General features: G+C 50.6%; 1 protein-coding gene across 3 annotated transcripts; it reads left to right on the forward strand.

Moving 5' to 3' along the window:
• The first annotated feature begins 7800 nt into the window (after positions 1-7800).
• On the forward strand, positions 7801-24622 carry LOC138803474 (collagen alpha-2(IX) chain). Of its 3 annotated transcripts, XM_069987551.1 has the most exons (32): positions 7801-7957; positions 9057-9131; positions 10867-10902; positions 10987-11049; positions 11983-12036; positions 12162-12197; positions 12280-12303; positions 12563-12616; positions 12960-13013; positions 13125-13172; positions 13366-13422; positions 13510-13563; positions 14350-14403; positions 14785-14838; positions 14936-14989; positions 15097-15150; positions 16986-17039; positions 17438-17491; positions 17702-17755; positions 18957-19001; positions 19349-19402; positions 19702-19755; positions 19986-20039; positions 20125-20196; positions 20394-20429; positions 20539-20583; positions 20665-20697; positions 20857-21003; positions 21387-21441; positions 21685-21873; positions 23304-23381; positions 23800-24622. In XM_069987551.1, exons 1-32 carry the CDS (start codon positions 7886-7888, stop codon positions 23997-23999), a joined length of 2067 nt encoding a protein of 688 aa, XP_069843652.1. In that variant the 5' UTR covers positions 7801-7885; the 3' UTR covers positions 24000-24622. The 3 variants fall into 3 exon arrangements, with proteins under 3 accessions (XP_069843652.1, XP_069843654.1, XP_069843653.1); XM_069987553.1 differs by lacking the exons at positions 23304-23381; positions 23800-24622 and adding an exon at positions 22363-22432; XM_069987552.1 differs by lacking the exons at positions 7801-7957; positions 9057-9131; positions 10867-10902; positions 10987-11049 and adding an exon at positions 11681-11875.
• The last annotated feature ends 1786 nt before the right edge of the window (positions 24623-26408 follow it).

Raw genomic sequence — 26408 nt, forward strand, 5'->3', positions numbered from 1 at the left:
CCCAGGGCCTCAGGCATGCAAGGCAAGCGTTCTACTCTGAGCCACTTTCCCAGCCCTTGTGTGACATATTTCATCCCTCTAGCCTCACTCCTCTTATATATAAAACAAGTATGATCAGCCTCCCCTTTCCCTGCCCCGCCACCACACACACACACCAACCTGGAGAGGTTAGGAAGAACTAACACCATACAGATAATGAAGTTCAGGCTGGATATCTCGTGTCCACTGCCTCTAAAGAGATCACTCACTACCACAAATGGCAAGGGTTTTGTGCTTAGTAGTTCACAGATTCCTACAGGGCAAGACAGACTGTAACAAAAGGTATGGGTCTTATAGTTGTACAGACTGGATTTGTCACAGTTAACCAAATAAAGAATTCCAAGAAATGGAGGCAGTGTGGTGCCAGTCTTGATTGGAAAAACTAAGCAAGAGTACAAGGCCCTGAATACACACACACACACACACACACACACACACACACACACACACACACACACACACATTCTCTGTGTGTACACAGAATTCCAAAGCTAGGTGTAGTGTTTCACACTTGTACTTCTAACTAAGCAGGATGTAGAGACTGGGAAGATCATGGTTCTAGGCCAGCCTGGGAAAAAAAGTTCACTAGGAAAATAGAAGAGAAAGAACAAGCTGTACTCTATTTCAACAGGGTGAGGATGGTTTATTAAGACACAGCAAGGAGCTGGGAAGGTGGCTCAGTGGTAGAGTGCTTGCCTTGCATGCATGAGGCCCTGGGTTCGATTCCTCAGCACCACATAAGCAGAAAAAAAGCTGAAAGTGGTGCTATGGCTCAAATGGTAGAGCACTAGCCTTGAGTGCCTGAGGGACAGCACCCAGGCCCAGAGTTCAAGCCCCATGGCTTACAAAAAAAAAAAAAAAAAAGACACAACAGGGAGGGGCAAGCAACCTTTCCAACGAATGAAGGTTGTAAAAAGAGGTGGGGTTGGGGGTCAGGCTTTTATGGATCTTGATGAGGAATAAATTTTTTTCATAAACAGTCTGTTATCCAGGCAAAACAAGGGACTGAGGGGCTAAGGGTGAGTACTTTTGGTTATGCTCAGAATGGAATATTCTACCTGGGGTGACAGGAACTTTTGACTAGGCCTAGGTTGGAATAACCGCCTGTGGTCAAGCATGTGAGAGCACACCTGGTGTTTTGCTTGACTGGGGAAATAAGGTAGGGATCAGCCCTTCAGGCCCATCTCTACCAATATATACTAGGCATGGTGATGATGGTATATTCCTGTCATCTTAGCTATGCAAGGAGTATAAACAGGATAGTAGTCCAAGACTAGGCAAAAGTGTAATACCTAACTATAGCAGAAAGGGCTGGGGGCATTGTCCAAATGGTATAATCCAAGCACAAGCCGTGCTTTCAAACCCCATGTTGAAAAAATAAAAGATTCTAGAAAGTGTGCTTTAGTCATCACCAGTAGATAATGAAAAATAAACCAGAGCTCCATGGCACCTTTATAAACTATTAATTATTGATAGATTAATTAACAAGTACAGAGAGCTGGGCGCTGGTGGTGCCTATAATCTTAGTTACTCAGGAGGCTGAGATCTGAGGATTGCAGTTCAAAGCCAGGCAGGGCAGGAAAGTCCACAAGACTCTTATCTCCAATTAACCACCAGAAAGCCAGAAGTGGTGCTGTGGCTCAAGTGGTAGAGCAATCACCTTGAGCTGAAGAGCTGAGTGACAGTGTCCAGGCCCAGAGTTCAGGCCCCCTGACCAACCAAAACAAAACAAAACAAAACAAAAACAAAAACTCCAAAGTGAATGTCTCCTTAAATGTTACTTCTCCTAAATAACTTCAAAGTTACTTTAGGAGATTACTGATTACTCTCACGCTCTTATCACTATTTGACAGATGATGTACTTAGCAATTATTCCTCATGAATACAAATACAACAACAGCAACAAAAAACTTAACAAATCAAATACCGCCAAACTCAAAATAGAAGAAAATCAGAGTTTAGCATGTGGGCCAGAGACTCTGGCTGACAAGTACAACAGTACTTTAGTATGCAGTACTAAAAGCAAATGTTCCCTCCGAGGTCCTGCCTTTATCTCTCCTGTGAATGTTCATTCTAAGCCAATTACTACAGCACACTCCAGCACATTCTCACCCAATACACAGCTCAATGTTCCATCCTTGCAAAATTCTCCCCTGATGTCTGCATAAAAGAGTGAGTACCACAGAAGACACTAGAACCAACTAGTATTTTCCCTGGAGCCTACAAGGCTGTGTGCCTCTGTCCTACTTACACTAAGTATCTTCTGTGAAATGGGAGTTGAGTAGGAAGGAAAAAAAGTGGAGTCAGATAACTTCTTTCTTTCTTTATTTTTTTTTTTTTGGGGGGGGGGTCTGGTCGTGGGGCCTGAACTCTGGGCCTGGGCGCTGTCCCTCAGCTCTTCAGCTCACGTAGCACTCTACCACTTGAGCCACAGAGCCACTTCCGGCTTTTTTCTTTTTGCTTATGTGGTGCTGAGGAATCATGCATGCAAGGCAAGCGCTCTACCACTGAGCCACCTTCCCAGCCCTGGAGTCTGATAACTTCTTTAGAGAATCCTATTATGAAGAAGATGAGCTCATTTACACGAACATCATCTCCTCTATCTGATGGTACTTTTTGATAAATTCTGGTTTGAAGAGAAAGACAGGAAGTTTATAAAGGACATGCCTGTAGGAAATCTCCAATCATAGGAAGCCAATGAAGGAGAGAAGTTACTCTCTTTTTACACGAATGGTTTCTCTGGTCACTAATTATCATCTCACCTACATTCACTTGGCCAAGTCTTATTTAGTCCTAAACTGTCAGGTCAAATTTACTTAGGCCACAAAGAATTCCTTAGTCAATGCTGGCTGGGTAAGGGGCCTCCTCTATGCGTTCTGACAACCATCTACACTTCCCCCTTCTGTTGTTGAATTGCATTCTAAGTGTCTATTCACTTTTTTGGGGGGGGGCGGGGAGGGAGTTGTTGGTCGTAGGGCATGAACATTCAGTGCCTGGGTACTGTCCCTGAGCTCTTTTGCTTCAGGTTAGCACTCTACCACTTTGAGCCACAATGTCATGTCCAGTTTTCTGGTGGTTCATTTGAGGTGAAAGTCTCACAGATTTTTCTGTCCAGGTTGGCTTTGAACTGTGATCCTCAGATCTCAGCCTCCTAAGTAGCTAGGATTAAAGGCCTGAGCCATCAGCACCCAGCTATTCACTTTTTTTTTTAAATCCCTCTCTAAACTGTAAGAATGGAGGAAATTGGGCCCAATTTTATTCCTTCAATTGCCCCCTACACACACATCCAATTCTGAACTTGACACGTTACAGGTAATCAGGACCTATTTATTAAATGATTGAAGATGATTGAATGCATGACTGAGATGCTGTCAGCCTCTACTAAGCTGAGTGCTCCAGGGGGCATGAGGACCTCACTCACTGATGTCTCTAAAGAGGGAAAGAAAAGTTTCTCACACACCACAAGATCTATAACCTCAACTCCTCTTGAAGCTTCTGTCTTCACAAAGTCAAGCTTTTCTGAAGCTTCAAACTTAGAATTTCCTCTCCAACTCATGAGGAACTCCAGGCTTGGCTGGCTTCCCTTATCCTGCAATGCTGAACAACAATCTGAGCGCATATTAGGGTGAAATGCCACAAGACTAAGCAAGAACAACTTGTAGAGAAGAAATCACTGGGGATCCATAAGCATAACAATTCCCAGAGTTTGATTAGGTTAGAATCATTTAAGTTCTTAATAGTCCATCCTGACAGACCAAGACAAAAAGAGCCAATCTGGTCCTGGAATAAAGTGAAAAGTGGGCACTGGTGGACTCATGCCAGTAATCCCAGCTACTCAGGAGGCTTGAGATCTGCGGATACAGTTTGAAGCCAGACTGGACAGAGAAGTCCATGAGACTATTATCTCCAATTAACCAGCAAAAAGCTGGAAGTGGAGTTGTGGCTCAAGTGGTAGAGCACTAGCCTTGAGCAAATAAAACCTCAAGACAAGCTGGACATTGGTGGCTCATGCCTGTAATCCTAGCTACTCAAGAGGCTAAGATCTGGGGATCAAGGTTCAAAGCCAGCCCAGGCAGGAAAGGCCGTGAGACTCTTATCTCCAATAAACCACTCAGAAAACCAGAAGTGGCACTGTGGCTCAAGGGGTAGAGCTCTAGCCTTGAGCTGAAGAGCTGAAGGACAGTACCCAGGCCCTGAGTTCAAGCCCATGATGGACAAAAAAAACAAACAAACTCAAGATAGCAACTAGGTCCTGAGTTCAAGACCCATTACCAGCAACAACAACAACAAGGAAATTTATTCTCCCATTGTCTTGCTAGCTAGAAGTTTCTAGTTGAAGCACCAGCAGGACCATGCCCCCTCTGAAGTCTCTAAGGGCAAAACCTTCACTGTATTATGCTGGTTTCTGGTGGTAGCTAGCAGTCCTTGCTGCTTGGTATTCCTTGGCTTGTGGCAGTAGGCCTCCTATGCCTTTGTCTATGGGTCTCAGTATCCAAACTTCCTTTTTATTTTTCTTTTGTCGGTTGTGGGTCTTGAACTCAGGGCCTGGGCACTGTCCCTGAGCCTCTTTGTGAACTAGGCTAGTGTTCTACTACTTCAACCAGTGTCACTTCCAGTTTTTGAATGGTTAATTAGAGATAAGAGTCTCAGGGGACTTTTCTGCCAGGGATGGCTTTTAGCCATGATCCTTGATCTCAGCCTCCTGAGTAGCTAGTATCATAGGTTGTGAGTCACTGGTGCTCTGCAAAGCAATATTTTTTAAGGGGGGGGGGAGGAGAGGAGGCAAAGAAATATTGCAAGCAAACTCCAAATTAGTTAAAATAAAAGTCCATGAAACCAGTCACTGGTAGTTGACTCCTTTAATCCTAACTACTCAGGAGAATGAGACTGAGGGTCACTGTTTGAAGCCAGCCTGGGTAAGAAAGTCCTTGAGATTCCAATTAACCATCAAAAAGCAAGAAGTGGATTTGTGGATCATGTAGTAGAGTGCTAGCCTTGAGTACAAAAGTTGAGGAATAGTGCCCAGGCCCTGAGTTCAAGCTCCAGGACCAGCACACAAAAACAGTTTGTTGCTCACGCCTGTAACCCTAACTACTCAGGAGGCTGAGATTTGAGGATGGCAGTTCAAAGTCAGCCTGGGCAGGAAAATCTGTGAGACTCGTGTGTGTGTGTGTGTGTGTGTGTGTGTGTGTGTGTGTGTGTGTGTGTGTGTGTGTGTGTGTGTGTGTGTGCGCGCGTGCATGTGTGTGTGCGCACGCACACCCCATCTTGGAGCTTGAATTCAGGGTCTGTGCATTGTCCTTGAACTTTTGTGTACAAGGCTAGAACTCTACGAATTGAGAGTTCCACTCCAGCTTTTTGGTGGTTAATTGGAGATAAGAGTCTCACAAACCAGATACTGGTAATATGCCTGTAATCTTTGCTTCTCAGGACCCTGAGATCTGAGGATCATGGTTCAAAGCCAGCCCAGGCAGGAAAATCTGTAAGACTCTTATCTCCAATAAACCACCAGAAAACCCAAGTGGCTCAAAATGATAGAGTACTAGCCTTGAGCAAAAAGAGCTCAGGGACAGTGCCCAGACCCTGAGTTCAAGACCCACAACCAACAACAACAACAAGATTTTTCTGCCCCAGCTCACCTTGAACCATGATCTTCAGATCTCAGACTTTTAGTTAGCTAGAATTACAGGCATGAGCCACCAGTGCCTGGCTTGTGAGAGTCTTATCTCCAAGTAATCACGAAAAAGTCAGAGGTAGAACTGTGGGTCAAATAGTAGAGTGCAGGCCTTCAGTAAAACAAAAACTAAGGAACAGCACCCAGGCCCAAGTTCAAGCCCCAGTATTAGCACAAAAAATAAAATACAATTGAATAATACCCATACAAAATTAAAAGGGCTGGAGCCATGTCTCAATGGTAGTGGAGCTGCCTAACAATAATGAGGCTCTGGGTTCAAACTCCAGTATTACCAAAAGAGAGAAAGAGGAAGAGACACACATACACACAAAGAGACAGAGACAGGAACAAAGATGCATTAAGCACCTACTGTGCTGGTACTACATTTAAATGCCTTGCATGCATCATCTCATTCATTCTTCAAAAATGAGCCACTAGCTGGACTCCAGTGGTTCTTACCTATAATCCTAGCTACTCAGGACCCTGAGATCTGAGAATCACAGTTCAAAGCCAGCCCAGGCAGGAAAGGCCAGGAAACTCTTATCTCCAATAAACCACCAGAAAACAGGAAGTGGTGCTGTGGCTCAAGTGGTAAAGCACTAGCCTTGGGCTGAAGAGCTGAGGGACAGCCCTCAGGCCCAGAGTTCAAACCCCATGACCTACCCCCCCAAAAAAAATATGAGCTACTATCACTCCCCCATTTTATAGATGAGGAAACTGAGACTTCAGTTTGAAGGCACAATGGTCAAACTAGTGACACTGCCAGACTCCATTGGTACTTTACCAATGTTGCTCAAGTGGCTGGAAGGGAAGGAAAGGAACTCTGGACAGAGGCTGGTAGACAGGCAGATTCTGTAAACAGCTGAATGAGGTTGTTTTCATGAAAGGGAAAGAGTACTTAGAAAAGAGGTGTAAGCGATGAGTCTCAGCCCTAGAAACACCAGTGAATAAGGGAGGCTCAGAGTAGAGAGGGCACAAAGTCTCACCTCTCATTCTTGGTAATGATGAACCTGGTAGGAACACATGGTCTCATGTTATCTTATTATCCAGTGATATCATAGCCGTCTTAGTTTGTGTAACTACATTTTTTTTTTTTTTTGCCAATCCTGGGGCTTGAACTCAGGTACTATCTCTGAGCTTCTTTTGCTCAAAGCTAACACTCTACCACTTGAGCCACAGTGCCACTTCTGGCTTTTTTTTTTCCTGTTTATGTGGTACTGAGGAATTGAACCCAGGGCTTCATGCATGCTAGGCAAACACTCTACCACTAAGCCACATTCTCAGCCCCTGTGTAACTACATTTTGTGAAGTTTGAATAAGGACAACATCATCGAATGAGCACTTTTCTTAGAACGTACATCACTCTTTACGGTGTGGATTATAGGAGAAGAGGGTGGATAGCGGATGCTTGGGCCAGGAAAAGTTGAAGGACTTTGTCCTTCTGGCCAAGGGCAGATTGAGGTGCCACCAGCCTCCTGCTTGACAAGAAAAAGGGTTGAGCCCCAGTGGTGATCTCTGAGATTGACCTCCTCGGTGGGATGGAAGGAGGCAGGCGAAGTTCAGAGGTGGATGTTCACAACTCTTCTAAAGAGTTGGCAGCGGGGAGAGGTATACGGGAGCAGATCTAGGTGTATGTTACTATGGAAGGGGCCCCATGGTTTGTATATGGAGGGGAAGGAGCCAGCGCAGAAGGAGCAAGGTGGCTGGGCGCTGTGGCGTCTGCAGAAGTGGAGGCCGCTGCAGGACCTTGGAGGAGAGAAAACCCAGACAGGCAGGAGTTCACAGCTCCAGGCAGAGGCTGCTGAAGGCCTGAGGAAAAAGGATGGAGCTGTGGCTGGGTCCTGGAGAGGAGGGGGGTGGAAGGGGGGCTTCGGGTGGGCCTCAGCCTGCGCGCAAAGAAGCATTTCCTGACATCTCCGTGCGCAGAGTTAGGAAGAAGGTGGGCGCCAGGGGCAGGACAGGGCGCTCGGGACGGCTGTGGAACGGGGCGGTGCCGTCCCGGGCTCTGGCCTCCCTCCCTCCCCCGCTCTGCTCTCAGGTGACAGCGCCCCCTCCACATCCCGCCCCGCCCCGTCGCATATCGAGGAGGCCCAGGCTTGCAGGGTCTAGAACAGCCTCCCGGGCCGGTGCGTGCGAGGATCCTGATCTGTCCTCCCGAGCCCGCCGCCCGCCATGGCCACGCCGGCCGCCCCCCGCAGCCTGCTGCTGCTCCTCCAAGTGCTTGGGCTCGTCTTGGCGCAGATCGTAAGTCCCGCCGCCACGCCAGTGGCGGGGTCGGGGGTTCAGGATCCAGCAGGCTTTGGGGGAAAGGCTCTGCTGACCCCCCTCTCTTGGCCCGAGGGGGCAGCTGAGGACAGGGCAGGGGTGCAGCTCCCTTCCGTGGGCGCGCACGCCGTGCGCATCGCCGCGGGCGCGGAGGAGCCGGGGGAGCCAGAGGGACCCCATCCGGAGATGCTCGGCCCTGCCCGGGACAGGACGGGCAGCGTGGGGCAGGCGCTGGCGCCAGGTCCTGGCAGCCGGGAGAGTCCAGGTGGCGGGGGAGAGAGACAATGATGCCCATTCACCGGGCCGCGCCGCCTCCCGGGGGCTCCGGCTCCAGCCAGACGCCGCTGCAGCCCCGCGGAGCCTTCGGTCCCCCCCTCCCAATGGACGGGTTAGGGGTGCGGGGGGCTGAGTGCGACCCCGGCGTGGGGGCTGCACGGTACGCTCGCCTGCAGAGGGCCAGCCTGGCACTTCTGGGGCCTGGACACCTGGCATCGCGCGGGACCCCAGCCTGGGCCGGACCTGACTGGCCATGAGGCCACCTCAGCGAGGACCGGGCGACGAGGCGCTGGGGAGGGGAGTACCCGGTCCCCTTTCCTAGGCCTCCTTCCTCATCTCCATCCCCGTCCATTTCCCACTGGGCTTTTCTCCCGCACCAGGAGGAAAAAGGAAAGGCGCCCATTCACTTCCTATACCGGCTGTTCCAATAATAATAATAATAATAATAATAATAGTGATGATGCTACTAATAATACAATGTTAATAATAATAATAACAACAACAATAATAATAGCTACCATTCATTGAAGACCAAGGTGGGGCTGGGCCCCATCCGTGCGTCACTTTTAGGATTTAACTGAGCGATCAAGCCCCTCCGAGTAGTCCCAACCCTGAGCCGTTCGGTGCGTGATTCTGTTTAATAAGGCAGTGCCACACGGTGCCCCTGGTACAGATAGGTTTTCATGGGGAGTTGGCAACCCAGCTCTTAGCACCCAGACCCCGCTTCCCGGTGCCGCCTGCCGCTCCCGGGACGCACGGCTCGTAGCACTCTGAGCGCGGCCTCTCTTGTGTGTGTTTGCAGAGAGGTCCTCCGGGAGAACGGGGGCCCCCGGGACCCCCAGGACCGCCGGGAGTGCCTGGTTCGGATGGCATAGACGTGAGTGTTTAATTTGGGGCAGGAGCGGGGGCGGACAAAGGAGAACTTTGTGCGCTCCGGATGCGGGAGGGAGAGCATGGAGGCGCCGTGCCCCCCGTTGCCAGTAGGTGGCGCCAGCCTGGCTCACAGGGAGCCTGTTTGTTGAGTGAAAAACCTCAAGTTGGCCTTGAAATACAGCTCTAACCGGCGTTAAACCCACCCACCGACAAGGGACTGCTGTTCTGTCTGGCAGCCACAGCCCACAAAGCCTCCTTATCCCTCCCTCCTTTCCTCTTCTTTGGGGTTAAGAGACACCTTAACCCTTCACGTTGCCCCTGGCATGCTTGCATTTGTTTCTTCAGGTTAGCTAGGGAGCCTTGGTCAGGTTTCTGGGTGCCTTTTCTGCTGCGTCTATGACCAATGCACCTATAATTTGGCCACCGACAGTGGCCACGCTCCTGTCTCCTCCCTTGCTTTTTTTAGATTTACAATCAGCTGTTTGTCTCCTCTTCCCCTTAGCAGAGTGAGGGTTAAATGCCTCATTCTGGAGACTTCCCAGGAGGCCCACTGAATGTTTACCAGTCTGGACAGACTTCTATTCAGCCTGGTGCCCCCTCTACCCCCAAACACAGGAGCCTGGACCCCAGCCAGCATGCCTGGAGTCTTTTCTGGGAGATGAGTCTGACTTCATATGCCCAGCCTGGCTCTCAGCAGGGGTCCTTCATAGTTTAGGAAAGAGGTCCTTTCTTAGAAACGTTTTGAATTTAACCCCATTATTGTCCCCCTTGGTCCTTACCTCTGTCCCAGCCTCTGGTTTTCCAGATCCAGAGCCCAGAATAGAGCTGCTGTGCACCTCACCCCTCTCTCTTCCTTTCTAGCTTCTCTAAAAGCCCTATCTTTCCCCCCCAATCCTGTCCCAATCAGCGTTCCCAGCCTATGTGGAACCACAACCCCATATGCAGGTCTCAAAACTGGCACCTTGGTGGGTGCTGGTGGCTCACACCTGTAATCCTAGCTATTCAGGAAGCTAAGATCTGAGGATCACAGCTTAAAGCTAGCCTCTGCAGGAAAGTCCATGAGGCTCTAATCTCCAATTAACCACCAAAAACCCAGAAGTGGAGCTGTGGCTTGAAGCACGAAGGCTCTAGCCTTGAACACAAAAGCTGAGGGACAGTGACGAGGCCCTGAGTTCAAGCCCCAGGACCAACACACAAACAAAACAAAACAAAACAGAAAACCTTGGCACCTTACCAACATCAGCAAGCCGAAGCCCCACTTGCATGAGGATATCCACCTCTCCAGCTGGCTGAGGTTGGTTGGGCTCAATGCATCTATGATTTATATATGTATATATAAAGTGTTGGTACTGGGGCTTGAACTCAAGGCCTCCTGCTCTCCCTTAGTTTTTTCCACTCATGGCTGGCTCTCTACCATTTGAGTCATGCCTCTACTTCTGTCTTTTCATTGGTTAATTGGAGATAAGGGTCTCATAAATCTGTTTGCCCAGGCTGGCTTTAAACTTCCATTCTCAGATCTCAGACTCCTGACTAGCTAGGATTATCGTCAAGAGCTGCTGGCTACCAGTCTTTATTTTAATTATTATTGTTGGTGGCGAAAGGGGATTGTTTTCCTAAAACATTCAAGTCTGAGGGGACCCAGGACAAAAGAGAGGAACATAAGGACAGTTCAGCTGGGGCCAGGGCTCACTGTTCAAGCCTGTGCATGGGGTGCTGGCTCACCTATTTGTGTCTTGCAGGGTGACAAGGGGCCCCCTGGGAAAGCTGGCCCTCCGGTGAGTGCTGTTTCTCCTTTGACTTTTGACCCTTCCAGTTCTTATTGTCCTTTGGCTAATATTTGGTTCCCCTCCGTTTTCAAGGGATCCAAAGGAGAGCCTGGCAAACCGGGGCCTGATGGGCCGGATGGGAAGCCAGGCATTGACGTGAGTACCTGGGGTGCTTAGTAGGATAGGTTGGGGCTTCCCACCTATTAACTTCCAGAGCCTTTGCTCAGCTTCTGTTCAGAGATGGGAGGTAGATGAAGCACCTCTAGCTGTGAACCCGTTCACCTTCAGATGACCGGCACTGAGCCTCTGTCTCGGGAGCTTTGAATCCCTGGCAGCCAGAATTCTAGAGAGAGGCTCTGCTTCCTGTGGGGTATGGAACTTGGTGTCCTATTTCTGGTCTCCAGGGATCTTACTGAGTATACTTGGTGGGCTGTCCTGTGTCCCCCTAGTCCTTTTATCTCCTCTTCCCTTCCTCTTCCTTTGTATTAACCTCAAGGGTAAATCGTAAGATAAACACATTTTGTTCCAGAGGGCTCCTAGGGGCACCCAAAGCCATGGGCATCTGGAACACAGCTAGTTCCAAGGGCCTGTGACAGCTTGATGGGGGACACACTTAGTCGCTGAAAATAGGAGAAAAGAGAGAGCCTCATGAATTACCTCTGCCTGCTGGCTCTAGAGGTATAATGAAGCCTGGGCCTGGCCACTGAGCCCTCTCACCCTCATCCTATGAAGACTGAAGCACATTGTCTTCTACTAGCACAATAGTTCTCTCATCCATCCAGAGAGCTAAGCAAACAAGAAAACCAAGGCTCAGAAGAAGTTTCCAGACATCAAGCATATAGCCAGACTTCTAGACTCAAACTGAGAGGCATGAGGCCTAGGCTGACAAGTCTGCATCTTGATTTCTTCTCTTTTAAAAGAGGAGAATGGTTCTGGCTGCTTTGTGGGGGTTACTATGGGAACTAAGGAAAGGGAGAAGGAGGTGCTGAAGTCCCTAGGCCTTCATGAATTCTAGAAGACTGGAACTGCCCTGCCCATGGGTGGAAGGCAAATTGTCTCTTACGGACCCTCTTCTCTTTCTTCCCCCAGGGATTAATGGGAGCCAAGGGGGAGCCTGGGCCCACGGGAACTCCTGGAGTCAAGGTAAGTGTACTGTCCTGTGTACACAGTGAGGACAAGCAAGGGTCAGCGTGTGGGAGAGGCTTCAGTAGGGAGGAGCAGGGACACAGGAGACCACAGTCTCTGAGCCTCTCTTGTTGCTTCTTCAGGGTCAGCCCGGGCTTCCAGGGCCCCCTGGTCTGCCGGTGAGTATGACCTGCAAGGGCCTGTGGGGAGAGAGAACCCACAGAAGGAGCCATGAACCAATTTCTTTTCCTTTTGTTCTAGGGTCCTGGTTTTGCTGGACCTCCCGTAAGTCTTCAGGGATAGGGCGAGCTCCTCAGCCCTCCCAAGGAGGGAGGGAACAACAGGAGGGCTTCTAGGAATGGGCAGGCTGGTTGGGGACCCTGGACCAGCTCCATCCGGTCTATCCACTGACTCTGGAAGAATCTGGTCCTCAAAGCCCCACTCCATCAGTCTCTCCAGGGTTGGAGAAGAGGTTTGGGGTGCTTGTCCTCCCTTGTCAGTCCAGGTTGGGCTAACCATTGGTATCCACATCTCTGCTCCCTAGGGACCACCTGGACCTATTGGTCTTCCTGGTGAAATTGGAGTCCCAGGCCCCAAGGTGAGCCCCAGACAGCTTCAGCTCTGTCTCATCTTACCTTTTGTCTCCAACCTGTAAAGTTAGGGTGGCCTCCCCAGGAATATAAGGCCCTCTTCTGGCCTGCAGGAAGCTCCTCCAGGTTTGGGGCAGAAGCCTGTCCTGAACCCATCCTGTAGTATGTCTTTCAGAGAGATTAAGGGTGAGTGCCATCTCCTGCCAAGTTCCTTGATCTCTGTAAGGTGGCAGCTCTCAGGAGATGTCCTGGAGGACTAGGAGCATATGGCTGTAGCAGAAAGGGGTGTGGGGGGGGGTGACCTAGGCCAGGGTTGGTTGGTGGTATGACTCTGGCTCTTCTTGCTTCCAGGGGGATCCAGGACCAGAGGGACCAGCAGGACCCCCAGGTCCTCCTGGGAAACCGGTAAGGGTCTTTCGACCTCCCACAGGCCATGTGCTCCTTCCTGGGAAATGTGTTTGGAGTAGGGAAGTGCCAGCTTAGGCTCCCTCTTTATAGTCCCACATCTCTTCTCAGGGGCGCTCAGGAACCATCCAAGGCTTGGAAGGCAGTGCAGATTTCCTGGTAAGAAGCAGTGTCCAGAGCCAGGCCTAATGGGTGTTATAGTCATAGGAAAAGGGTCCATGGACAGTGGGGTGGGCCACTCCCAACCCGGTGGGGTGGGAAGGATGCTAGGGAAAGGGCAAGATGGGAGACAATGCCCAGGTGGCCCAGGCCAGGTGAGAGGCCTCAAGGCCCTTTGGGATTTTCTTTCCAGTGTCCAACCAACTGTCCAGCAGGTGTGAAAGGTCCTCCAGGGCTACAGGGAGTCAAGGTGAGAGCCCTTGGCCTGGCGCAGGCCTTCGGAGAGTAAAGCAGGTGATTGGAGGAGACTCTTACTAAGTTTGCTCCTTCCCTTCAGGGGCATCCAGGCAAACGTGGGATTCTGGGTGATACTGGCCGTCAGGGGAAGCCGGTGAGTGTGAGGGCTAGAGACCATGGGGGGGGGGGGGTCGGGGCTGTATGGAGGCAGCTAGGCTTGTCCTCTTTTTCATCCTTCCCCTGGCCCTATGGGCTGAGGAGATAGACTTTGATATGAGAGACAAGAGGCTAACAGTGTTCTTTGTTGTTTTATGCCAATACTAGAGCTTGAACTCAGGCCCTGGGCACTGTCTCTGAGTTTTTTTTTTTTTTTTTTTCTTCTCAAGGCTAGTGTTCTACCGCTTGAGCCAGAGCTCTACTTCTGGCTTTTCTGGAGGGCAATTAATTGGAGTTTCACAGGCTTGCCTGCCCCAATCCTCAGATCTCAGCTTCCTGCATAGCTAGGATTACAGACATAAGCCACTAGCACCTGGCCCTATGTTCTTCATTGTTGTTGTATTGTGAACTGGGGTTTGAACTCTGGGTCTTGTACTCTCACTTGGTATTTTTTCTCAAGGCTCTACCACTTGAGCCACAGCTCTAGTTCTGGCTTTTTTGCTGGTTAACTTGAGGTAAGAGTCTCTTAGATTTGTCTGCCTTAGCTGGCTTCAAACCTTGATCCTCCGCTCTCAGATCTCAACAAGAGGCTGTGTTCTAGACCAGTGTCTCTGGGCAAGTCCCTTCTTGCTTGGCCTCCATTGTCCCATCTATGGTATGGGGTAATATTCTTTCCAATCAGCCTTCTGGCTACCTTTGCTGGGGAAGGTGACTGGTATGTTTTCTTGTCTCTGTATTACTCTCGCCATCTGCCTGTCAGTCTGATAGATTATCCTGCTCTTAGGGCCCCAAGGGAGATGTAGGTGCCTCTGGAGAACAAGGCATCCCTGGACCGCCGGTAAGGAATGCTTGCCAACCTCCCTGCCTCCACCGGCAGCCTCCTTCCCTCATCCTAGATGCCCTCATTTTCCCAGCTCAGGACTGTAGTTCATAAAAGAGAAAGGTATCTCTGGGTGGGGAGAGGGAAGCTGAGGCTGACTATCCAGAATGAAGGGACAGCAACCAAAGCTGGAAGCCTGGCTGAGGTCCAGATCTGCCACTGTTCTTTGTGTGCCCCTGAGTAACCACCCCTGCCTCGCCCCCATCACCTTGGAGCTGCAGGTCCCATGTGCCCATGTGACTACGTTTAACAGGGCATTGTGAAAGAGGCCAGGGTCAGAAATGACATCATGAACTGGGCCTTGCAATCGCCCTTGCTATCATTTTTCTGTCTTGACAGGGACCCCAAGGCATCAGGGGCTACCCAGGAGTAGCAGGACCCAAAGGAGAGACTGTAAGTGAATCTATGAGTGTCCTGCGAGCTGTTGTTACCAGCTGTTGGGCCTCTGTGGTCCAACCAGGACCAACCCTCAACCATTTCCTCTCTCCAGGGTCCTCGTGGGTACAAAGGCATGGTGGGCTCTATCGGTGCCGCCGGGTTACCGGTAAGCCTGACCCGTCTCCCAGCTCCAGGCTGGAGCTTCTGCAGCTTCGGGGTGGCTTCTGCTTCCTCCAACTCATGTCACTTATATTCCTGTCTCCATTTTGTCAGGGTGAGGAAGGTCCAAGGGGACCACCAGGCCGAACTGGGGAGAAGGGTGACGTGGTAAGTCCTGGGGCGCTCCTTGTCTGCTAAGGGGCCTTGAGAAGTAACTGAGCAGAATTCAGCCCTGCCAAAGGCTGGTGTATGTGTGTGTGTACATATGTGTGCATATGCATGCGAGTGTACATATGTTCATGTCTGTCTATGTCTATGGCTGACTGCTGGGGGAGAGTCTGAGCATCTGTGCTGAGTCCAGTAGATCCAGACTCAGGCTTGGAGAGAAGCCATGAGATTCAGACCTGAGGTCCCTGGGATCAGAGAATGAAATTCCAGCAGATCAGCCATGAGGCTAATGGGATTTGGTCTGGATCCAGTTGTCTTTATTTATTTTTCTTTTTAATTAATAGATTTTTCAGAGTAGTTTTCGGTTTGCACAAACATTGAGCAGCAAAGTACAGTGAACTATTTTTTAAAGGCAAGGTTTAAAACATATAGAAAGTAGAGAGAATGATGCAATGGATTCCTATCTTGCAGATCCACAGATTTTTTTTTTTCTTTTAACACTTTGCCATGGAAACTTGCTCCTTCCTTCACTGTGACTGCTTTGTTTTGCTTGTGAAACTGAGGTTAAACCCAGGGCCTCACTAGTCACGTACTCTATCACTGAGCTACATACATCCCCAACATCCCCAGGCCTGCTCTGATGTTTTCAAGAAAGCCCTTAATTTTGTGTTGCCTTATCCCTAAATACTTAAGAATATACTGCTTTAAAAGAAACCAGGCATTTTTCTCACAGGATCACTTTTTTTTTTTGGCCAGTCCTGGGGCTTGAACTGGGGATCCCGGCACTGACTCTCAGTTTCTTTTCTTTTCTTTTCTTTTTTTTGGTCGGCTGTGGGGCTTGAACTCCTGGCCTAGGTGCTGTCCCTGAGCTCTTCAACTTAAGGCAAGCGCTCTACCAGTTGAGCCACAGTGCCACTTCCGGTTCTTCCGGTTTTCTGGTAGTTAATTGGAGATAACAGTCTCCTGGACTTCCCTGCCCAGGCTGTCTTTGAATGGCAATCCTCAGATCTCAGCCTCCTTGTCCCTCAGCTTCTTTTGTTCAAGGTTAGCATTCTACCACTCTACCACTTGAGTCATATTACCACTTCTGGCCTTTTTTGTTTATGTGGTATTGAGGAATTGAACTCAGGGCTTCATGCATGCTAGAAAAGCACTCTACCACTAAGCCACATTCCCAGCCCTGATCACATCATTATTACAACTAACAAACTAAGAAACAAATATTCCTTAATATCACCTAATAACCAGTCTGTCTTCAGTTTTTTTTTTCAATTACCTCCGAACTGTCTTTGTAGCACTTATTTGAATAAAATCTTATTTAAATAATAATTTTAAAAAGCTTACACATTTCTCCTTGGTTGTCGTGATTTTTTTTTTTTTTTTTTTTGGATCCGGTCGTGGGGCCTGAACTCTGGGCCTGGGCACTGTCCCTCAGCTCTTCAGCTCAAGGCTAGCGCTCTACCACTTGGGCCACAGCGCCACTTCCGGCTTTTTTCTTTTTGCTTATGTGGTGCTGAGGAATCGAACCCAGGGCCTCATGAATGCAAGGCACCTTCCCAGCCCTTGTTGTTTGTTTTTGTTTTCACCTAAGTGAGCTCTGGTCTCAGTGAAGGCCTGAGGCTCCCAGAATACTCTTGCCCAGCCCAGCCACTGCATCGTGCTGATCTCTTTGTCCTGCCTCCATGGCAGAAGTATACTTCTAATCCTGTCCTCCAGTTACTGCCCGGTATGGCCCATGCTATGGGGACTCGGGGACCCAGAGGCCCCCATCTCATGTGTTCCCATCTCTGCAAAGTCAGATGGGCTTGGTATCCTGATCTCTGTCTATTTTGCAGGGTAGCCAAGGTGTTCGAGGACCGCAAGGGATAACGGGCCCAAAGGGGGCGACTGTAAGTGCCAGAGGCCTGGGTCCGGCCCCACCTAGACAGAGGCCAGGCTGTCCATAACCCCAGAGAAATATGAGCTCAAGGTTCTAGACTGAACTGTGCAGCAGGCAGGCTGCCTTGCTAGCTGGGAAGTGTGTTGGCTTCTTTGCCTGAGAACAGAGGTGACAATGTAGGAGAGGTCATCGGATACATGTGGCACTCTGGGCACTGTCTGTATGGCCGAGGACCCCCAAACTCCTCTGTTCAGTTCTCCTCCCCCATTTAGCTGGTGGGGTTTCCTGAGATGACCCTACAGGCAGGCTCCTTTCCTGTACACTGCAGCAGTCACAGAGGGTCAAGGGAAGGTGGGACCCCATGAATCTCCCCAATTGTGAGACTCCCTTAATTTCCCTCCTGAGCAGGGTCCTCCAGGAATCGATGGCAAGGATGGGACTCCAGGCATACCTGGCACCAAGGTAGGTATAGGGCTGCAGGTGGGTCTGGGGAGAGTCAGGGCCCAGCCTACCCAGGGCTTTGAGTTCTGTTCCACTGATACTAAAGTTCTGGGACCCAGGGGGCTCCATCCCTTTCTTTCTTCTGGACTGTAGTTTCCCTATCTGCACCTGGAAGCCATTGACCATCGAGCCAGAACTCTAACTTGTGCCTCTGGTTCTCTGTCTCTCCAGGGCAGTGCAGGCCAGGCAGGGCGGCCAGGAAGCCAGGGCCACCAGGGCCTGGCGGTGAGTATCAGGTGGGACCACAGGAGCTCCTGTGGACAGGTTGCTTCTCGTCAGGTTCAGAGGGGCCAGGCGCTCTGTGGCCTGCCTCCCTGTGCGGGCTCGGGTGTCTGGTGGGGCACTCCTTTTGTCTCATGACTCCTCTTGCCTCATCATTGGCAGTTTCAATCTTCCAAATGGGACAGACCCAACCCTTGAGTTCAAAGTTCATCTCACAGTTGGTTCAGTGACCACCATAATCAGCCCTGGTCCCTCTGTCCTCTGCCTTCTCAATACTGCTGTGGCTTTTTCTGGTCCCAGAGCTTGAACTTAGGGCCTAGGGTCTGTCCCTGAGCCTCTCAGTGCTCAAAGTTAGTGCTCTACCACTTGGGCCACCAGCACCACTTCTGACTTTTTTAGGTGATGAGAGTCTCATGGACTTTCCTGCCCAGGCTGACTTTGAACTGTGATCCTCATATCTCAGCCTCCTGAATAGGATTACAGGTGGGAGCCACCAGTGCCAGACCTGCTGTGGCTTTTTTTTGGGGGGGGTCCATTTGCGGGGCCTGAACTCTGGGCCTGGGCACTGTCCCTCAGCTCTTCAGCTCAAGGCTAGCACTCTACCACCTGAGCCACAGTGCCACTTCCGGCTTTTTTTTCCTGCTTATGTGGTGCTGAGGAATGGAACCCAGGGCCTCATGCATGCAAGGCAAACGCTCTACCCCTGAGCCACCTTCCCAGCTCATGCTGTGGCTTTTTAATCTCCACACCTGAAGGCCTTTTCTGGTCCCTTTGCTGGGAAGAGACCTAGGGAAGACCCTTGCTGCCCTCTCCATTCGCCTGGTGTTTCTCACCTCCCAGGCCCAACTCTGTCCAAGACAATCTGAAATCCAGGCCCCAGGATTCCACCTGCCTCTTGCTGGGGGTACAGACTGGACATGGCTGCTTATCTGTGTATCAGCTGACCCGTGCTTCTTTGGGAATTCTATGTGCTTAGGTGCACCTGAGGGTGTCTCCCCCATGGATGCAGGCCCTGTACCCCACCCCTCTCCCACCAGGGACCAGGCAGGGATGGGAAGTACAAGTTCAAGTTCCTATGCCTGGGTTTTGCATTGTTCAACTCACACAAGGTGAAATACGTTGGGATTGGGGAGGGAGGCAAGGCAGCAGGTGTGTGGGGCGCTCCTGTGCCAGGGCAGAAGCTGATGTCACATTCTTTCTGCAGGGTGTGCCGGGCCAGCCTGGGACAAAAGGAGGCCCTGGAGACAAGGTGAGAGAATCCCAAGCTGGGGGCAGAAATGGCCTCATCTGTGGGAGAGACCCAGCGAGTGGGAATGGGGCATGGCTTAAGGCCCGGAAAGCCCTGCACAAAATGAGGGGGCCTGACCCCTTCCCTCCACCCTCTTCAACCTGGTTTAATGAGGCAAGAAGAGCATAGCGTGAAATCCAGAGAAACAAACATGGGAAAATTGGTGAAGCCCAGAGGACTTACAGAGAGCATCCTTTCCCTTACCCCACTCATTTGATTATAGACTTGTTCAGGGTTCCCAGGGCCTCTTAAATGAAGCAAAAGCCTGGTGAGACCACAAGACTGACTTGAGGACTCTCTTCCTGCAGGGTGAGCCGGGCCAGCAGGGCCTCCCTGGATTCTCTGGTCCCCCTGGAAAGGAGGTGAGTACTTCTTCAACTTACCCAAGAGCTTTGGGCCCTCCAGGACCAAAGGGCCCTTGTACTCAGTGTAGGGCCCAGGTGAGGCCACTTGGTGGAGCCCCAGCCTGAGGAGTATCTGGCTTAGTACTGTCTCTGCCTTGCCCCATTGAGCCAGGGAAGCGCTTTCTCCTTTCTGGGATGTTTTTTCCAACTAAGGCTAATCATCTAAGAGTGAACAATGGGGCAGTGAGCCAGGTGTGGAAAAGAGGGTCCCAGAAGCGTACTGCTTAACCCTTATCTCCCATTTCTCCTTCCCCCAGGGAGAGCCAGGGCCTCGAGGAGAAATTGGTCCCCAGGGCATTATGGGACAGAAGGTAAGTGCCCCTGTGCAATGGTCCCTTGTGTGAAGGAGATCCTTGGAGCAGTTGGTGCTCCTGGATATGGGATCTCCTCCCTCTCTGTGGAAAGGCCTCAATTCACTGATCTGTAAAATGGAGCAAAAGACCTCAGCAGAAATTGGAGGACACCTAACTGTATCAGGGTATGGGGTTGGCCAGGGAGGCTGCCCTCCCAGCCTGGGTGCAACTTTCTTCTTCCATTTCAGGGTGACCAGGGTGAGAGGGGCCCAGTGGGACAGCCAGGTCCTCAAGGACAACAGGTAAGCTAGATCTGGTTGAGGTGGGCAGCGGAGACTAACCTAGGCCCCTCATTTGATTTATAGCTCTGGTTTCTTTTCTTCTCAGGGCCCAAAAGGGGAGCAGGGCCCCCCAGGAATTCCAGGACCTCAAGGCTTACCAGGCATCAAAGGGGACAAGGTGCCACTTAGAATCTGAAAATACCAGGGAAAGCAGCCTGTGGCTGGGCTGGGTTGGTTGGATGGTGCTCAGTGAGATTTTCCTGAGCACCATAGGTCTTGGGGGTCCATGCTCTGGTCTAGTGAGCCAGGAGGGGCTGATGAAGGGTGTGAGGCCCTAGTCAAGCCCTCTAAGCTTCTTATCTTGCTTTTTTTCAGGGCTCGCCAGGGAAGACTGGGCCCCGTGGTGGAGTGGTAGGTCCCCCTCCCCCACTTGCCATCTCCAGGCATCCATTCTGGGTTCCACGTTCACACCCCGAGTCCCCACCTGGGTGGTGCCTAACTTACCGTTCTCTATCTGCAGGGTGACCCAGGCGTAGCAGGCCTCCCTGGAGAGAAAGGGGATAAGGTGAGCTTAAGGGAAACATGGGAATAGGCGGGGATGTGGACTGGGCCCACTGTTTAGTGACCCCATTTCCCGTGCCTCCAGGGCGAGTCTGGAGAGCCAGGGCCCAAAGGGCAGGTGAGTGAGGCACCTATGTTCCTGTCCTTCTCTCCTTGGGTCTCCCCACTTCCCCCGGAAGCTCGGGAACCCCCTCCCAGATCTGTCCCCTCTATTCCCCATCCGCCCTCTACACCCACCCACACCTTCTCATCCACCTTATGTTCACCATTCCGGCAGCAAGGAATCCGAGGAGAGCCAGGCTACCCTGGCCCCAGCGGGGATGCAGGTGCCCCAGGTGTGCAGGGGTACCCAGGGCTGCCTGGCCCTCGAGGACAGGCTGGAAACCGAGGCTTGCCAGGCCATCCGGGAAGACAGGGTGTGCCGGTGAGTTGGCTCAGGGCAAGGAATCTAGAGACGCTCTGTGTGTGTTTGTGTGTGTGTGTGTGTGTGTGTGTGTGTGTGTGTGTGTTTTCTGCTGCTCCAAAGCTGGACGCTCTGTGTGTGTGTGTGTGTGTGTGTGTGTGTGTGTGTGTGTGTGTGTGTGTGTGTGTGTGTGTGTGTGTGTGTGTGTGTGTTCTGCTGCTCCAAGGCTGGATATTCCCGGAGGCCCACTGGCTCCCCTGAGGCTGGTTACACACCTGTCTGAGAGGAAGGGTGTGACACGTGCAGGACCATGCCAGAAGAAGGGAGTAGGAGGGATAGGAGTGTACAAGTGGCCAGCCCTCGCAGCCAGGGGCTTCCTCCTCAGAGTCCTTCTCTGCCTTCAGGGCCGAGATGCCAGTGACCAGCACATCATAGACGTGGCGCTGAAGATGATGCAAGGTGAAGAAGGAGTCCCAGCCCTTCACCACACTGCATGTGGCCTTCCTATCTAGCTCTTCCCCCAGCGCGTGAGGGAACCTCAGGAAACCACTCTGGACCTTTGACTTCTGTAAAATAGCTTCAACCATGGGCCTTTCCCCTTACAAACAAAGGCACCAGGTGTCACAGGACGCTTGTCTTTCCCTGGTGTGGTTCACTGGTAACACACATTGTACCCACCTCTCTCCCTGCACCTCCCTCCAGAGCAACTGGCAGAGGTGGCTGTGAGTGCCAAGCGGGAAGTCCTGGGTGCAGCTGGCATGATGGGTCCCCCGGGACCTCCTGGGCCTCCTGGATACCCAGGCAAGCAAGGACCTCAAGGGCACCCTGGCCCTCGGGGCATTCCTGGCATCGTGGGAGCTGTGGGTCAGATTGGCAACACAGGGCCCAAAGGTGAGTGCCATTCTGTGAAGGAATGGAGACTGGGCAATTTTGCCCAAAGGTGGCCCCAGGGGCTTCTTCTTTTTTTTTTTTTTTTTTGGTCCGGTCGTGGGGCCTGAACTCTGGGCCTGGGCGCTGTCCCTCAGCTCTTCAGCTCAAGGCTAGCGCTCTACCACTTGAGCCACAGAACCACTTCCAGCTTTTTTTTTGCTTATGTGGTGCTGAGGCATCGAACCCAGGGCCTCAGGCATGCAAGGCAAGCGCTCTACCACTGAGCCACCTTCCCAGGCCCTCCCCCCCCCCCACCCCCAGGGGCTTCTATTAAGCAGCTGACTGCTCAGCTTCCTGTTCTCTCAGCTCATGTTCACTTTGCCAGGATAAGACACAGACATTTCCCTGCAGGCCTCAACAACCTAACCAGGAGATACTGCTGTAGCAAATTGATAGGAATGAATGTGCTATGTTATAGCTTTGGGAGATTTGTTTTTTTCGTTTGCATAGGGTACCTCCATGAACATCTTAAGGTGTCTTTAGAGATGGGGTGGGAAGACCAGGAATAAGACAGGTAGGCCCTGGACCCACAAGACTTGGGTATAAATTCAGACTGTGCCACTTTCTTGATGTGGTCCTTGGACAAACTACCTATACTTACGAATTTCCTTCCATCTAATTGCCTTAGATTTCTCATCTGCAAACTTGAGACATTAATGGCACTAACCTCTTAATGCTTTGTGGGAATTACATTTCTAGTCAATATACAGAGTTCTTCTCCGTTCTCTGCTTGACAGAACAGGAATATTAGATATTGTTTTTGGATGCTTTCTTAAAATAAACTTGATTAGACACATAATATTCTACCGCTTTTCTAGATCTCCCTTTATTTAATCAGGCCTCTATAGACATTTCCAACTCTTTTTTTTTTTTTTTAGCTTTTATATTTTATTTTATTTGTGAACATACTGTACAGAGGGGTTACAATTACATGGGCAGGATAATGCGTACATTTCTTACCAAGCATTGCAGCCTCCTCCTTTTGTTTACCCTTCACATCCCTTCCCAGCCTCCCCCCTCCCCCCCATCTTTTTTTTTTTTTTGATTGTGGAGCTTGACCTTTAGGCCTAGGTGCTGTCCCTGACCTCTTCGGCTCAAGGTAAGCAATTTACCACTTGAGCCACAGCACCACTTCCAGTCTTCTGGTGGTTAACTGAAGATAAGAGTCTCATGGACTACTTTCCTGCCCAGGCTGGCTTTGAACCATGATCCTCAGATCTCAGTCTCTTGAGTAACTAGGATTATAGGCATGAGCCACCAGCCCAGACACCTTTCTCCTTTTTAAAACTAGCACAATACTGGAAGGATTGCTGACTGTGAAACATATTAAGTAGCACCAAAGCAGGAAAATCATTTTTCATTTTAGAAACCATTTTTTTTTTTGTCCTCAGGAAAGCGTGGCGAGAAGGGTGATCAAGGAGAAGTAGGACGTGGGCACCCCGGGATGCCAGGGCCCCCAGGGATCCCAGGTAAGACTTTAGCCCTGCCTAGTTTGTTTTGTCCCTAAGCTTGGAGATTAATGTCCCAGGGATACCTGGTACTCTACAGAGGCCTTACCATTAGTCACCGTGGAGTACCCAGGAGTCCCTGTGTGGGGTCTGGCTGGAAGGCGGAACATGCCACAATCACTTAGGAAAGGAGAGATCAGGAATTGGGGGCAATTATAGACTGTCTGGGACAGAACCTCTTCTTTCTGCTTCACCTTTTGCCAAGGCCAACCAGGCCCTGATGTCTTTTGCTGTTGTTATATTATTAAGGATTTGTACAAAGCGGTTACAATTCCGTAAGTCAGGTAATGAGCACAATGCTTCTTGGACAATGTCATCCCTTCCTTCTCGTTTCCCCATTTTTTCCCAGGCCCTGATGTCTTGATTCTCTCCTTTACAGGACTCCCTGGCCGGCCTGGCCAGGCAATCAATGGCAAAGATGGAGACCGAGGGTCCCCAGGGGCTCCAGGAGAGGCAGGCCGACCCGGCCTGCCAGGCCCTGTGGGGCTGCCTGGCTTCTGTGAGCCTGCAGCCTGCCTTGGAGCTTCAGCATATGCCTCTGCCCGTCTCACAGAGCCTGGATCCATCAAGGGGCCATGAGCAACAGGCCAGGACAAAGCTCACCAGCAACCTGGTGGTGTGACATGAATTTCAGCCCCAGCCTAGGAAACTGACCTTTCCAGGACTTTCTGTCCAGGATGCAGAGATCCTGAGGACCAGGAGTTTTACAACACAGGGGAGAGAGCCTCAGAGCGAAGAGATGAGGCCAACAGGGCAAAGGTTGCTGGAGAGCCAAATTCAAAGGGAATAGGGCAGCTTTCCCTCCCAAAGAACAACTGGATGGTCCCCAATGTCTCCTTAATTTGCATCAGTCTCTCCTGGCCATCCTGTTCTCAGGGCAGGTAGACTGAGCTCTCTGCCAGTGCTGTCCCATTCTCTCTGGACTTTCTGGGTGTCCGCTGATGGGTGACTACGTTGGGGTTGCCATCCTTCGGGCCTTCTTGCCTTCATGTCGAGCATGTAAACACCTGTCTCCCTTCTCTTTCCGCATTGCTCTCTCCCACCCCTCCTCTTTCGCCCCCCCCCCCCACTAGTCTTCTGTAAATATAAAACCTCAACTTGGGTACAAACCACGGTATGAGTTGTTTAGTTCAATTTTTCTTTTTTCCTGTGCTGTTAATTGGGGCTTGAACTCTGGGTCTGGGTAATGTCCCTGAAGCTTTTTTTTTGTCGGTCATGGGGCTTGAACTCTGGGCCTGAGCGCTGTCCCTCAGCTCTTCAGCTCAAGGGGAGCGCTCTACCACTTGAGCTACAGCGCCACTTCCGGTTTTCTGGTGGTTTATTGGAGATAGGAGTCTCACTGTCTCTCCTGCCCGGGCTGGCTTTGAACTGCGATCCTCAGATCTCAGCCTCCTGAGTAGCTAGGATTACAGGCGTGAGCCACCAGTGCCCGGCTCCCTGAAGCTTTTGTTTCAAGGCTAGCACTCTACAACTTGAGCCACAGCTCCTTCTGGCCTTTTTGGCAATTTACTGGAGGTAAGGCTCATAGGCTTTACTTCCTGGGTTGGCTTCAAAACATGATCCTTGGATCTCAGTTTCCTGAGTAGCTAGGATTGTAGGTGTGAGCTACCTCACCTGGCTTCATTTGCTATTCTAACCTCAAGTAGTGTCTGGGAGGGGACATAGCAGTTGTCCAGTATTTATGAAATAAGTAATATGTTCAGTATACTCAAAGAAATAAGACTCAACTAATAAGACTCACCCTGCTAGAAAGGCAGGGACTTGGGCTCAGCTTGTATAGAACTAGATGTGTTCCTGATGGTTCAACCTGTTCCCATAGTTCTTCCCCCTTACACTAGGCACAGATGAATCTTGGGAGGCAAAAGTCCGGCAAACCTGAAGGACTGAGGGCTTAGCTCAGTGCTAAGGAACTTACTTAGCATGAACGAGGCCCTAGGTTAGATCCCCAGCCTCTTCATCACCACCAAAACAAAAGGTTAGAACTGGACCCCACAGTTTGCTTTTAGGAAAAGGGGATTTAGGAATTGTAACAGGAAGGGCACCACAGCAACTGCTTCCCCGGGTCATAGCTTGTGCCCCACTCTCCAACTCTGTCTAGCATTAAGATGGGGAAACCCAGCAATCGCTTCTACCTCTGCTCCTAACACAGAAACCAGAGAAATTCTGTTCAGTTCAATCAGATCACAGTTTCAAACTTCCTACCACACCCAGTAAAGGCCAGGATTGACATTCTAGGCCCTGAAAACCCTGTCTTCCTACTAACTCATCTTCCACACCTCTCCTATGTATAGCACACGCTGTGTTTCTTAGGCACACCAGGCTGACTCCCATGATAAGGCCTTTTACATTTGCAGTTCCTTTTCTAAGATACTCTCAAACACCTTTGTAGACAGCCCCACCACTAAGGTATATCACATGTAGCTTACAAATCAGGCAAAGTAAGAGATCAGCAGTAATAGCAAAATATAATCTTAATAGGCTGTAATAAAGTTATGGAAATGGTCTCACTCCAAAGACAAAAGACAGTATTTTTACATCGTGGTCAGAAAGTAAAACCATGGGTAAGGAGACACTATTGTAACTTACTTATTCTTTTTTTTTTTTTTAAATATTTTTATTTATTTTTTGGGGGTCCGGTAATGGGGCCTAAACTCTGGGCCTGGGCGCTGTCCCTCAGCTCTACCACTTGAGCCACAGCATCACTTCCAGCTTTTTTCTTTTTGCTTATGTGGTGCTGAGGAATGGAACCCAGGGCCTCATGCATGCAAGACAAGCGCTCTACCACTGAGCCATCTTCCCAGCCCGAGATTTTTTTTTTTGGTCCGGTCGTGGGCCTGAACTCTGGGCCTGGGCGCTATCCCTCAGCTCTTCAGCTCAAGGCTAGCACTCTATCACTTGAGCCACAGTGCTACTTCCGGCTTTTTTCTTTTTGCTTATGTAGTGCTGAGGAATGGAACCCAGGGCCTCAAGCATGCAAGGCAAGCGCTC

The sequence above is a fragment of the Dipodomys merriami genome, unplaced genomic scaffold (assembly GCF_024711535.1).
Source record: "Dipodomys merriami isolate MVZ:Mamm:240054 unplaced genomic scaffold, mDipMer1.0.p SCAF_34, whole genome shotgun sequence".
NCBI lineage: Eukaryota > Metazoa > Chordata > Mammalia > Rodentia > Heteromyidae > Dipodomys > Dipodomys merriami.

Coding starts and splice junctions, on each gene's coding strand:
- LOC138803474 (XM_069987551.1), top strand. CDS start 7,886: ATGGCCACGCCGGCCGCCCCCCGCAGCCTGCTGCTGCTCCTCCAAGTG. Junction 12,198..12,279: donor CAGGGCCCCCTGGTCTGCCG/GTGAGTATGACC, acceptor CTTTTGTTCTAG/GGTCCTGGTTTTGCTGGACC. Junction 17,756..18,956: donor AGGGCCACCAGGGCCTGGCG/GTGAGTATCAGG, acceptor TTCTTTCTGCAG/GGTGTGCCGGGCCAGCCTGG.